Here is a 12248-nt window from a genome sequence, read left to right as displayed (position 1 = left end):
GTGTACCAAGACCATCAGGCATTAAATATAAGCAAACATAGATCACTTGTCTTACAGGAAAGCAACTAATGCTGGTCCCTTGGATAAGATTCTTCATGGAAGTGTTGGCTATCTCACACCAAGGAGTGGGGGTATGTGATCCTATTTTGCTTGTTTAGAAACGTGTAATTTAAGTTGAGGGTCATTGCTTTTCATTTCACCTTTAGTTTGTTTGTTTGTTTATTTTATTTTTTTGAGACAGAGTCTCACTTTGTCGCCCAGGCTGGAATGCAGTGCCATGATCTCAGCTTACTGCTCCCTCCACCTCCTAGGCTCAAGTGAATCTCATGCCTCAGCCTCCTGAGTAGCTGGGATTACAGGTGTGCACCGCAATAGCCAGCTAATTTATTCTATTGTTGGTAGAGACAGGGTTTCACTGTCTTGGCCAGGCTGGTTCTGAACTCCTCACCTCAACTGATCGACCTACCTTGGTCTCCCAAAGTGCTGGGATTACAGGCATGAGCCACTGCATCTAGCCCATTTATTTATTAATTTTTATTCTTATGTATCTGTTTATTTTTCTTTTCTTTTTTTTTTTTTTTTTGAGGTGGAGTCTTGCTCTGTCGCCCAGGCTGGAGCGCAGTGACCGGATCTCGGCTCACTGCAAGCTCCGCCTCCGGGGTTTACGCCATTCTCCTGCCTCAGCCTCCCAAGTAGCTGGGACTACAGGTGCCTGCCACCTCGCCTGGCTAGTTTTTTTTTTTTGTATTTTTTTAGTAGGGACGGGGTTTCACCGTGTTAGCCAGAATGGTCTTGATCTCCTGACCTTGTGATCTGCCCGTCTCGGCCTCCCAAAGTGCTGGGATTACAGGCTTGAGCCACCGCGTCCGGCCTGTTTATTTTTCTTGAGACAGTCTCTCACCAGGCTGGAGTGCAGTGGCTGAATTTTGGCTCACTGCAACCTCTGCCTCCCGGGTTCAAGCGATTCTTGTGCCTCAGCCTCCCGAGTAGCTGGGATTACAGGCATGTGCCACCACACTCAACTAATTTTTGTATTTTTAGTAGAGATGGGGTTTCACCATGTTGGCCAGGCTGGTCTCAAATTCCTGACCTCAAATGATCCTCCCTCATTGGCTGCCCAAAGTGCTGGGATTACAAACAGGTATTAGCCACTGCACTAGTCCTATTTATTTATTTCTGAGACAGGGTCTTGCTCTGTTGCCCAGGCTGGAGTGCAGTCGTGCAATCATGACTCACTCCAGCCTCAACCTCCTGGGCCCAAACAATCCTCCCAACTCAGTTTCCTGAGTAGCTGGGACTACAGGTGCAGGATACCATGCCTGGCTAATTTTTATTGTTTTATGGAAACATGGTGTTACTAAGTTGTCTAGGCTGGTCTTGAATTGGGATCAAGTGATCTTCCTGCCACTGCATTGCAAAGGGTTGGGATTATAGGCGCCTGGCCTCATGTTGGGTTTATAAACATATAAAGCAGAGGGAGAAAGTTAAGGTATTTGTGTATTTCGTGATGATTTCTTTCTTTTTTTTTTTTTTTTTTTTGAGGCAGAGTCTCACTCTGTCTCCTAGGCTGGAGTACAGTGGTGCGATCTTGGCTCATTGCAACCTCTGCATCCCGGGTTCCAGAAATTCTCCTGCCTCAGCCTCCCATGTAGCTGGGATTACAGGCACGTGCCACTATGCCTGGCTAATTTTTGTATTTGAACCAGAGACGGGGTTTCACTGTGTTGGCCAGGCTGGTCTCGAACTCCGGACCCTAGGTGAGCTGCCTGCCTTGGCCTCCCAAAGTGATGGGATTATAGGCATGAGCCACTGCGCCTGACCTTTTCGTGATGATTTCTAAGCTGTCAATACCTATCCTTCCCATTTTTGTTTGTTTGTTTTGTTTTTGAGACAGAGCCTTTCTCTGTCCCTCTGACTGAAGTACAATGGCAGGAACATAGCTCACTTCAGCCCTTAACTCTTGGGCTTAAGTGATCTTCCCACCTTAGCCCCGAGTAGCTGGGACTTCAGTCAAGTGCCACCATGCCACTTTAACAATTTTTTTTAGAGATGGGGGTCTCACTATGTTGCCTAGGCTAGAGTGCAGTGGTGCAGTCATAACTCACTCTAGACTTGAACTCCTGGCTTCAAGTGATCCTCTGGCCTCAGCCTCCCAAAGTGTTGGGATTATAAGTGTGAGCCAGTTCACCTGGCCTTTTTTTTTTTTTTTAAATCAATTGTGTGAAATAAATTGTTAGTCCCAGAATCCATACTTAATCTTCTGTCATATGTCTTTTTTTCCTTTTTTTTGAGATGGAGTCTTGCTCTGTCGCCCAGGCTGGAGTGCAGTAGCTTGATCTTAGCTCACTCCAACCTCTACCTCCGGGGTTCAAGCAATTCTTCTGTTGCAGCCTCCCAAGTAGCTGGTACTACAGGCGTGTGCCACCATGCCTGGCTAGTTTTTTGTGTTTTTAGTAGATATGCGGTTTCACCATGCTGGCCGGGCTGGTCTTGATCTCCTGACCTCGTGATCTGCCCACCTCGGCCTCCCAAAGTGCTGGCATTACAGGCGTGTGCCACTCCACCCGGGCGCCTGTCATAGTTCTTTGTTTTTTATTTGTATTTTTTCAGACAGGGTCTTGCTTTGCCTTCCAGGCTGGAGTGCAGTGGCACGATCATGGCTCATTGTATCCTTGACCTCCCACCTTATCTTCCTGAGTAGCTAGGACTACAGGCACTCACCAGCAGGCCAGGCTAATTATTATTATTATTATTGTTATTTTTGAGATGGAGTGTCACTCTGTTGCCAAGGCTGGAGTGCAGTGGCGCGATCTCAGCTCACTGTAACCTCCGCCTCCTGGGTTCAAGCGATTCTCCTGCCTCAGCCTCTCATGTAGCTGGGACTACAGGCGCATGCCACCATGCCCAGCTAATTTTTTGTATTTTTAGTCAAGACGGGGTTTCACCATGTTAGTCAGGATGGTCTTGATGTCCTGACCTTGTAATCAACCTGCCTTAGCCTCCCAAAGTTGTGGGATTACAGGCATGAGCCACCGCGCCTGGCCAATGTTTTGTATTTTTAGTAGAGACAGGGTTTCATCATGTTGGCCACGCTGGTCTTGAACTTCTTACCTCAGGTGATTCACCTGCCTCACCTCCCAAAGTGCTAGGATTACAGGCATTAGCCATTGTGCCCAGCCTATTATTATTACTTTTAGAGATGGAGTCTCACTGTGTTGCCCATGCTGGTCTCAAACTCCTGGACTCAAGTGATCCTCTTGCCACAGCCTCCCAAAGTGCCAGGATTACAGGTGTGAGCCACCATGGCTGCCATATTTCATAAGCTGTTTTGGAGCTTGACTCTTCATATATGTTAAACTACTTTCTTGAATATAGGTTTATATAATAAATGTTTATGTTTTTCTGTGTTTGTAATTTACCTGATAAAGATACAGTTATGAGTTTTCTTTTTCATAGGTCATTTAATGAACCTCAAGTACTATGTCTCTCCTTCTGACCTGCTGGATGACAAGACTGCATCTCCCATCATTTTGCATGAGAATAATGGTAAGACTTTAATTTTAAAGGAATTAAAGATTTTGTTCGGTGCCCAGGTTGCCTTTAATTTCTGGTTTGCTATTCTCTAATGAGTTTGCTGACCTTACCATTTGCACCTTATACACACAACACCTCACACACATATGTATACATCGGTTCACAAGTACATACACACATAGGTATATACACAATACAAATATACACACATACATAGTAGAAGCTTAGTAAGTACTTTTGGGCTGGGCACAGTGGCTCACGCCTGTAATCCCAGCACTTTGGGAGGCTGAGGTGGGCAGATCACGAGGTCAGGAGTTCGAGACCAATCTGACCAACATGGTGAAACCCTGTCTCTACTAAAAATACAAAAATTGCTTGGGCATGGTGGCGCGTGCCTGTAATCCCAACTACTCAGGAGGGTAAGGCAGGAGAATCACTTGAACCCGGGAGGCGGAGGTTGCGGTGAGCCAAGATCGTGCCACTGCACTCCAGTCTGGGTGACAGAGTGAGCCTCCATCTCAAAAAAAGAAAGTATTTTGAATAAATAAGTAAATGAGTGAGTCATAAGAAGAGATATCAACCATCTGACCTGAGATAATCAGCTTACTTACTGTTTTAAAAGTAAAGAAGGATGGGCATGGTGGTTTATGCCTGTAGTTCTAGCTACTTAGGAGGTTTGGGCAGGAGGATTGCTTGAGCCCAGGAGTTTGAGACTGTAGCATACCATGATCGTGCCTGTAAACAGTCATGGTACTCCAGTCTGGGCAATGTAGTGAGTTACTGATCAAAAAAAAAAAAGTGAAGTTAGTTTTCTAAATTAAAGAACTATAGTAATGGACATTATTTTCTGTTTGCCCTTTATACAAGAAAAGATAAAGAGAAATAGACTGCCGGGCATGGTGGCTCACGCCTGTAATCCCACCACTTTGGGAGGCTGAGGTGGGCGAATCACCTGAGGTTAGGAGTTTGAGACCAGCCTAACCAACATGGAGAAACCCTGTCTCTACTAAAAATACAAAATTAGCCAGGTGTGGTGGTGCATGCCTGTAATCCCAGCTACTCAGGAAGCTGAGGCAGGAGTATTGCTTGAACCCGGAAGGCGGAGGTTGCAATGAGCCAAGATTGCACCATTGCACTCCAGCCTGGGCAACAAGAGCAAAACTCCATCTCAAACAGAAAAAAAAAGTGAAATGGACTAATACCTCCTTAGGTCCCTTTGTAGCTTCCCTCATTGACTCCATCCCTTTATTGTTTGTTTGTTTGTTTATTTATTTATTTAAGATGGAGTCTCACTCTGTCACCCAGGCTGGAGTGCAGTGGTGTGATCTCAGCTCACTGCAACCTACATCTCCTGTGTTCAAGTGATTCTCCTGCCTCAGCCTCCCAAGTAGCTGGGACTACAGGCGTGCACCACCATACCCAGCTAATTCTTGTATTTTTAGTAGAGATGGGGTTTTACTATGTTGACCAAGCTGGTCTTGAACTCCTTACCTGAAGTGATCCACCTGTCTTGGCCTCCCAAAGTGCTAGGATTACAGGCGTGAGCCTCGGTGTCAGGCTCCTTTATTGTTATTATAATTTGGCATGGGGGACAGGGTAGGTCTCACTGTGTTGCCCAGGCTGGAGTACAGTGATTTGATCACAGCTCACTGCAGCCCCTGAAGCCCTGGGCTCAAGCCATCCTCCTGCGTTGGCCTCCCAGAGTGCTAGGATTACAGGTGTGAGCCAGTGCACCAGCCTGTCCTTTTATTATGATCCTACTTAAATGCATTCTGAGGAAAAAATAAGTAAATATTGATACTGAGCCCTTCAAAAATGATGTTTTTGGACTGCATTGTTTTTGTGTTTTATTTACTGACAAAAATAATTATTGGTTGGTTAGGAAGGTAACTTCCAGGATTTCTTTTTTTTTTTTTTTCCAGACAGAGTCTCACTCTGTCGCCCAGGCTGGAGTGTAGTGGCGTGATTTCGGCTCACTGCAAACTCCGCCCCCTGGGTTCACGTGATTCTCCTGCCTCAGCCTCTTGAGTAGCTGGGATTACAGGCGCCTGTCACTGCACCTGGCTAATTTTTGTGTTTTTAGTAGAGATGCGGTTTCACCATATTCTGCAGGCTGGTCTTGAACCCCTGACCTTGTGATCCATCTGCCTTAGCCTCCCAAAGTGCTGGGATTACCAGTGAGCAACCACGCCTGGCCTGATTTCTAAGTTTTATAGGAACTACAGGCCGTCTCAAAAAAAAAGGCCGGGTGCGGTGACTCATGCCTGTAATCCTAGCACTTTGGGAGGCCGAGGTGGGTGAATCACGAGGTCAGGAGATCGAGACCATCCTGGCTAATATGGTGAAACCCCGTCTCTACTAAAAATGCAAAAAATTAGCTGGGCATGGTGACAGGCGCCTGTAGTTCCAGCTACTCGGGTGACTGAGGCAGGAGAATGGTGTGAACCCGGGAGGTGGAGCTTGCAGTGAGCCGAGATTGCGCCGCTGCACTCCAGCCTGGGCAATAGAGCGAGACTCTGTCTCAAAAAAATAAAATAAAATAAATAAGGGAATAACAGCATCTGATAAATTATGGCTGACAAATATTGCAAAAATTAACCTTTTAAAACATACTGTGATCCCTGTCATTTGTATTACTTTGAGGAATACCCTTTTTCTTTCCTATCCCCAGTTTCTCGATCTTTGGGCATGAATGCATCAGTGACAATTGAAGGAACATCTGCTATGTACAAACTCCCAATTGCACCATTAATTATGGGGTCGCATCCAGTTGACAATAAATGGTAAGTTAAATATAATTTTAGACTAGCAAAGTCAATTTTTCTCAAAGTGCAGCATGGAACAAGTTTTAACCTGGCTCTTACCCTACTTGAATTTCTAGAGGTTGGCCTTTTGTTTTATCCATTCATTGATTTCTCTTTTGTTCGATATCTGAGTGTTCCTCTCCAAAGTCTGCTCATAGAACACATTCTCTGCACTGAGAGGGAAAGAAGAGAACTGTGCTAATTCCTCTGGTTTAATGAGTGCCCCCTTTTATCTTATGTTCATTTGAAGTTACATTGGAGTAGTAATGGAGAACACGCCTCAGGATAAATGTTTAATAAAATACTACAGCATTAACCAATAGCATGTTTGGGAATTTGGGGAAGTTTCACAGAGTGAGCTTTTGAGAGTTTGTACTCATGTGTCTGTGTGATACATACATGTTTAAGAATAGGTGTTTGTGGCCAGGAGTGGTGGCTCATGCCTGTAATCCCAGCACTTTGGGAGGCGAGGCAGGTGGATCACCTGAGGTCAGGAGTTTGAGACCAGCCTGGCCAACATGGTGAAACCCCGTCTCTACTAACAATACAAAAATTAGCTGGGCGTGGTGGTGGGCACCTGTAATCCCAGCTACTCTCAAGGCTGAGATAGCAGAATCCCTTGAACCCGGGAGGCAGAGGTTGCAGTGAGCCAAGATTGCGCCATTGTACTCTAGCCTGGGCATTAAGAAGGAAACTCCGTCTCAAAAAAAAAAAAAAGGGGGGGGTTGGGTTTTTCATTTTCATACGAAGTCAAAATCCAACCCTTCCACCCTCTTTTTTTTGAAGGACCCCTTCCTTCTCCTCAATCACCAGTGCCAACAGTGTTGATCTTCCTGCCTGTTTCTTCTTGAAATTTCCCCAGCCAATCCCAGTATCTAGAGCATTTGTTCAGAAACTGCAGAGCTGCACAGGTGAGTTTTGAGCATCAGGATCTAGTATTTGTTATAAGTGTGAAAAAGAAACTTCAAAGTCAGGTTATCGTGATGTCTTTCAGTCTTACATGCCTCATTGAAGTATTAACTGGTATAGATGTTATAGTGCTTTGTACTAGTAAATGCTTAGTAAGTAGTCTTTTGGGTGAATGAATGTAGAAATCATGAAGGGGAAACCAAGCTGTCAGTGTTTTCATCTTAACATGATCATTATATTGATTCTTGTTTTTCCAGGAATTCCATTGTTTGAAACTCAACCAACTTACGCACCCCTCTATGAACTGATCACTCAGTTTGAACTATCAAAGGACCCTGACCCCATACCTTTGAATCACAACATGAGATTTTATGCTGTAAGTAAAGCCTTAGGGAGCTAGAATGTTATAGGTTATATTTGGACCCAAGATCATAATCTTCCTTTATAGTATTATTGAGGTCAGATAAGTTTCTTCAAGACTGCTGGATCATGTCCTATGTCCTTAGTAAGGCAAGAAATTACAGAAATCTCAGAAATGGGCTGGGCGCAGTGGCTCACGCCTGTAATCCCAGCACTTTGGGAGGCCGAGGCAGGTGGATCACGAGGTCAGGAGTTTGAGACCAGCCTGGCCAATGTTGTGAAACCCTGTCTCTAAAACGACAAAATATTAGCCGTGTGTAGTGGCGGGTGCCTGTAATCCCAGCTACTCGGGAGGCTGAGGCAGAAGAATGGCATGAACCCGGGAGGCAGAGGTTGTAGTAAGACAAGATTGTGCCATTGTGCTACAGCCTGGGTGACAGCAAGACTCCATCTCAAAAATAAAAAAGAAATCTCAGAAATGTACTGAAGTAAAAGGGCATGAGCTTCCATTAGGAAATAACAATGTACGTTTCTTTGTTGAAATTTTGGGTGATTAGCCAGGCGCAGTGGCTCACACCTGTAATCCCGGGAATTTGGGAGGCCAAGGCGGGTGGATCACTAGAGATCAGGAGTTTGAGACCAGCCTGGACAACATGGTGAAACCTCATCTGTACTAAAAATACAAAAATTAGCCAGGTGTGGTGGTACATGTCTCTAATCCCAGCTACTTGGGAGGCTGAGGCAGGAGAATCGCTTGAACCCGGGAGGCAGAGGTTGCAGTGAGCCGAGACTGCGCCACTGCACTCCAGCCTGGGCAACAAGAGTGAAACTCCATCTCAAAAAAAAGAAAAAGAGGCCGGGCGTGGTGTTTCACACGTCTAATCCCAGCACTTTGGGAGGCCGAGGCGGGTGGATCACGAGGTCAAGAGATCGAGATCATCCTGGCCAACAGGGTGAAACCCCGTCTGTACTAAAAAAAATGCAAAAATTAGCTCGGCGTGGTTGCATGCGCCTGTAGTCCCAGCTACTCAGGAGGCTGAGGCAGGAGAATCGCTTGAACCCGGGAGGCAGAGTTTGCAGTGAGCCAAGATCACGCCACTGGGCTTCAGCCTGGCAACAGAGCGAGACTCTGTCTCAAAAAAATAAAAAAAAAAGAATAAGAAATTTTGGGTGATAGACTCTTTTTTTCTTTTTCTTTTTTTTTTTTTTTTTTTGAGATGGAGTCTTGCTCTGTCACCCAGGCTGAAGTGCAGTGGCGTGATCTCAGCTCGCTGCAACCTCTGCCTCCTGAGTTCAAGTGATTCTCCTGCCTCAGCCTCCTGAGTAGCTGGGACTATATGTGTGCTCCACCACGCCCAGCTAATTTTTATATTTTTAGTAGAGATGGGGTTTCACTGTGTTGGCCAGGTTGGTCTTTATCTCTTGACCTTGTGATCCACCCTCCTCAGCCTCCCAAAGTGCTAGGATTACAGGCGCAAGCTACCGCGCCTGTCCTTTTTTTTTTTGTGCCCAAGCTGGAGTGCAGTGGTGCAATCTCGGCTCACTGCAGCCTCTGCCTCTCAGATTCAAGTGATTCTCCTGCCTCAGCTTCCGGCAAAATCCTGTCTCTACAGAAAAAAAAAAAAAAAACAAAACAAAAATTAGGCAGATGTGGTTGCTCACGCCTGTAGTCTCAGCTACTCGGGAGGCTGAGGGGCTTCATCCTGGGAGGTGGAGATTGCAACGAGCCAAGGTTGCACCATTGTACTCCATCCTGGGTAATGGGAGTGAAATCCTGTCTCAAAAATAATAATAATAATGGAATGTTCCAAAACCTCATCTGGACTTGAATTTATTTGAATCTTTGACAATAGACTAAAGTAGTAGTTACCAAATTCTGGCTGCATTATTATTATGTAGGTGTTTTATTAAGAATAGAGATTTTGTGGCCGGGCGTGGTGGCTTACACCTGTAATCCCAGCACTGTGGGAGGCCTAGGTGGGTGGATCACGAGGACAGGAGATGGAGACAATCCTGGCTAACACGGTGCAACACCATCCCTATTAAAAATAAAAAAAATTAGCTGGGCGTGGTAGCGGGTGCCTATAGTCCCAGCCACTCGGGAGGCTGAGGCAGGAGAATGGCGTGAACCCAAGAGGCGGAGCTTGCAGTGAGCCGAGATTGTGCCACTGCACTCCAGCCTAGGTGACAGAGGGAGACTCTGTCTCAAAAAAAAAAAAAAGAGATTTTGCATTTATGGTTTAGGAACCTCTTTAATACACATTTCTGAGGGTAGTTTTTATGTTAGCTAGGTTAGGAAACCGCTAGCATAGTGCATTTACTAAAAAGACATCTTTTCAGCCTAATGAGTAATTCATTGGCATTTATAATATCAGCTGATGAAAACATTCACTGTGGAGACTTTTCTGCACTTTTTTGAGTAGGTTTTTTCAGGGTACTTTGTGGTTGGAATACAATAGGTAACTAAATAGCACTCGTTAACTGTTCTTTTTGCCCAGGCTCTTCCTGGTCAGCAGCACTGCTATTTCCTCAACAAGGATGCTCCTCTTCCAGATGGCCGAAGTCTACAGGGAGCCCTTGTTAGCAAAATCACCTTTCAGCACCCTGGCCGAGTTCCTCTTATCCTAAATCTGATCAGACACCAAGTGGCCTATAACACCCTCATTGGAAGCTGTGTCAAAAGAACGATTCTGAAAGAAGGTACTGCCTTTCCTTTGATATGCTTACAGGAAGATGGAAACTTACTTTTCTAGTGGTTTTTTAATTGGTGGCCCATCAGAATCACCTGTGGAACTTAAAGTGGTTTTTTTATTTTTATTTTTATTTTTTATTTTGGCATAAAATTCAAGCAAATTAGCTGCACGTTGTGGTTCACAACTGTAGTCCCAGCTACTTGGGAGGCTGAGGCAGGAGAATTGCTTGAACCCAGGAGGCTGAGGTTGCAGGGAGCTTCGATCATGCCATTGCACTCTATCCTGGGTGACAGAGTGAGACTCTGTCTCAAAAAAAAAAAAAAAAAAAAAAAATCAAACCTGTGGAGCTTTTAACACTACAGATTATGGCCAGGTGTGGTGGCTCACACTTGTAATCCCAGCACTTTGGGAGGCCATGGTGGGCAAATCAGTTGAGCCCATGATTTGAAATCAGTTTGAGGAACACGGCAAAACCCCGTCGCTAGTAAAACGTAGCCAGTTGTGTGCGCCTGTGGTCCCAGCTACTCGGGATCCTGAGGCAGGATTGTCGCTTGAGCCTGGGAGGCAGAGGTTGCAGTGAGCTCAGATTGCACCACTGCACTCCAGTCTGGGTAAAACAGTAAAACCCTGTATCAAAAACGAAACACCAGGCCGGGTGCAGTGGTTTGTGCCTATAATCCCAGCACATTGGGAGGCTGAGGTGGGCAGGTCATGAGGGCAAGAGATCAAGACCATCCTGGCCAACATAGTGAAACCCCGTCTCTACTAAAAATACAAAAATTAGCTGGGTGTGGTGGTGCACACCTGTAGTCCCAGCTACTTGGGAGTCTGAGGCAGGAGAATCACTTGAACCCAGGAGGCGGAGGTTGCAGTGAGCCGAGGCTGCATTACTGCACTTGAGCCTGGGTGACAGAGTGAGACTCCTTCTCAAAAAAAAAAAAAAAATCACAGATGCTTTGTTTCCACATGCAGATGAACTGATAATCTCAGTGGGAAGAGTTAGGAATCTAAACTCCACAAATCATTTTGATGGAACCAGTCTGTAGATTAGCATTTGGAGACCACTGCTTTTTGCAATGTTCTTAACTCTTTTTCTGAACATAGTAATATAACTGGATATTTTAGGGCCTGTACCTTATAGCAGATATACATGAGGTGGAACTTGGAATGGTGTAGTGAGAGAGGCTTTTTTTGAGATAGGGTCTCACTCTCTTGCCGAGGCTGAACCGCCGTGGCATGACCACAGCTTACTGATGCCTCTATCTCCTTGGCTCAAGCGATCCTCCTGCCTTAGCCTCCCGAGTAGGTGGGGCTATAGGCATGTACCACCAAGCCTGACTAATTTTTTTCTGTAGAGACTGTGTCTCTCTCTGTTACCCACGTTTGTCTCTAACTCCTAGGCTCAAGCGATCCTCTCGACTTGGCCTCCCAAGGTGCTGGGATAAGCCACTGTGTAAGCCACTGTGCTTGGCCAGTTTTAGGTTAAATTTTAGGTTGTTAGGAGAGTGCTTCCCAGGTTTAGTCCTGAGTATATTTTCTCTCCCCATTGTTTGGAGAACTTAATCTTTTTTTTTTTTTTTTTTTTTTTTTTTTTTTTCTGGAGACGGAGTCTCGCTCTGTCGCCCAGGCTGGAGTGCAGTGGCCGGATCTCGGCTCACTGCAAGCTCCGTCTCCCGGGTTCACGCCATTCTCCTGCCTCAGCCTTCCCGAGTAGCTGGGACTACAGGCGCCCGCCACCTCGCCCGGCTAGTTTTTGTATTTTTTTAGTAGAGACGGGGGTTTCACTGTGTTAGCCAGGATGGTCTCGATCTCCTGACCTCGTGATCCGCCCGTCTCGGCCTCCCAAAGTGCTGGGATTACAGGCTTGAGCCACCGCGCCCGGCCTGGAGAACTTAATCTTACAGCTTTAAGGTTTAGCCCTTTTTTCTTTCAGGATTCTGGAATGCTG

The 12248-nt window shown here is 45.8% G+C and overlaps 1 protein-coding gene across 4 annotated transcripts in view; it reads left to right on the top strand.

The window, feature by feature from the left end:
* MED1 (mediator complex subunit 1) overlaps nt 1-12248 on the top strand; it is a 49545-nt gene that overhangs the window by 23342 nt on the left and 13955 nt on the right. For all 4 annotated transcript variants that reach the window (XM_015119528.3, XM_015119526.3, XM_077971428.1 and 1 more), the window contains 6 exons: nt 58-131; nt 3457-3546; nt 6206-6317; nt 7125-7249; nt 7505-7623; nt 10106-10307. In XM_015119528.3, the coding sequence (XP_014975014.1) occupies nt 58-131; nt 3457-3546; nt 6206-6317; nt 7125-7249; nt 7505-7623; nt 10106-10307 (722 nt within the window). The remainder of the gene's footprint in view (nt 1-57; nt 132-3456; nt 3547-6205; nt 6318-7124; nt 7250-7504; nt 7624-10105; nt 10308-12248) is intronic.

Source organism: Macaca mulatta, chromosome 16, assembly GCF_049350105.2.
Source record: "Macaca mulatta isolate MMU2019108-1 chromosome 16, T2T-MMU8v2.0, whole genome shotgun sequence".
In the NCBI taxonomy this organism is placed as follows: domain Eukaryota; kingdom Metazoa; phylum Chordata; class Mammalia; order Primates; family Cercopithecidae; genus Macaca; species Macaca mulatta.
Note: the sequence above shows the minus strand (reverse complement) of the source record. Positions and strands in the feature narration are given on the sequence as shown.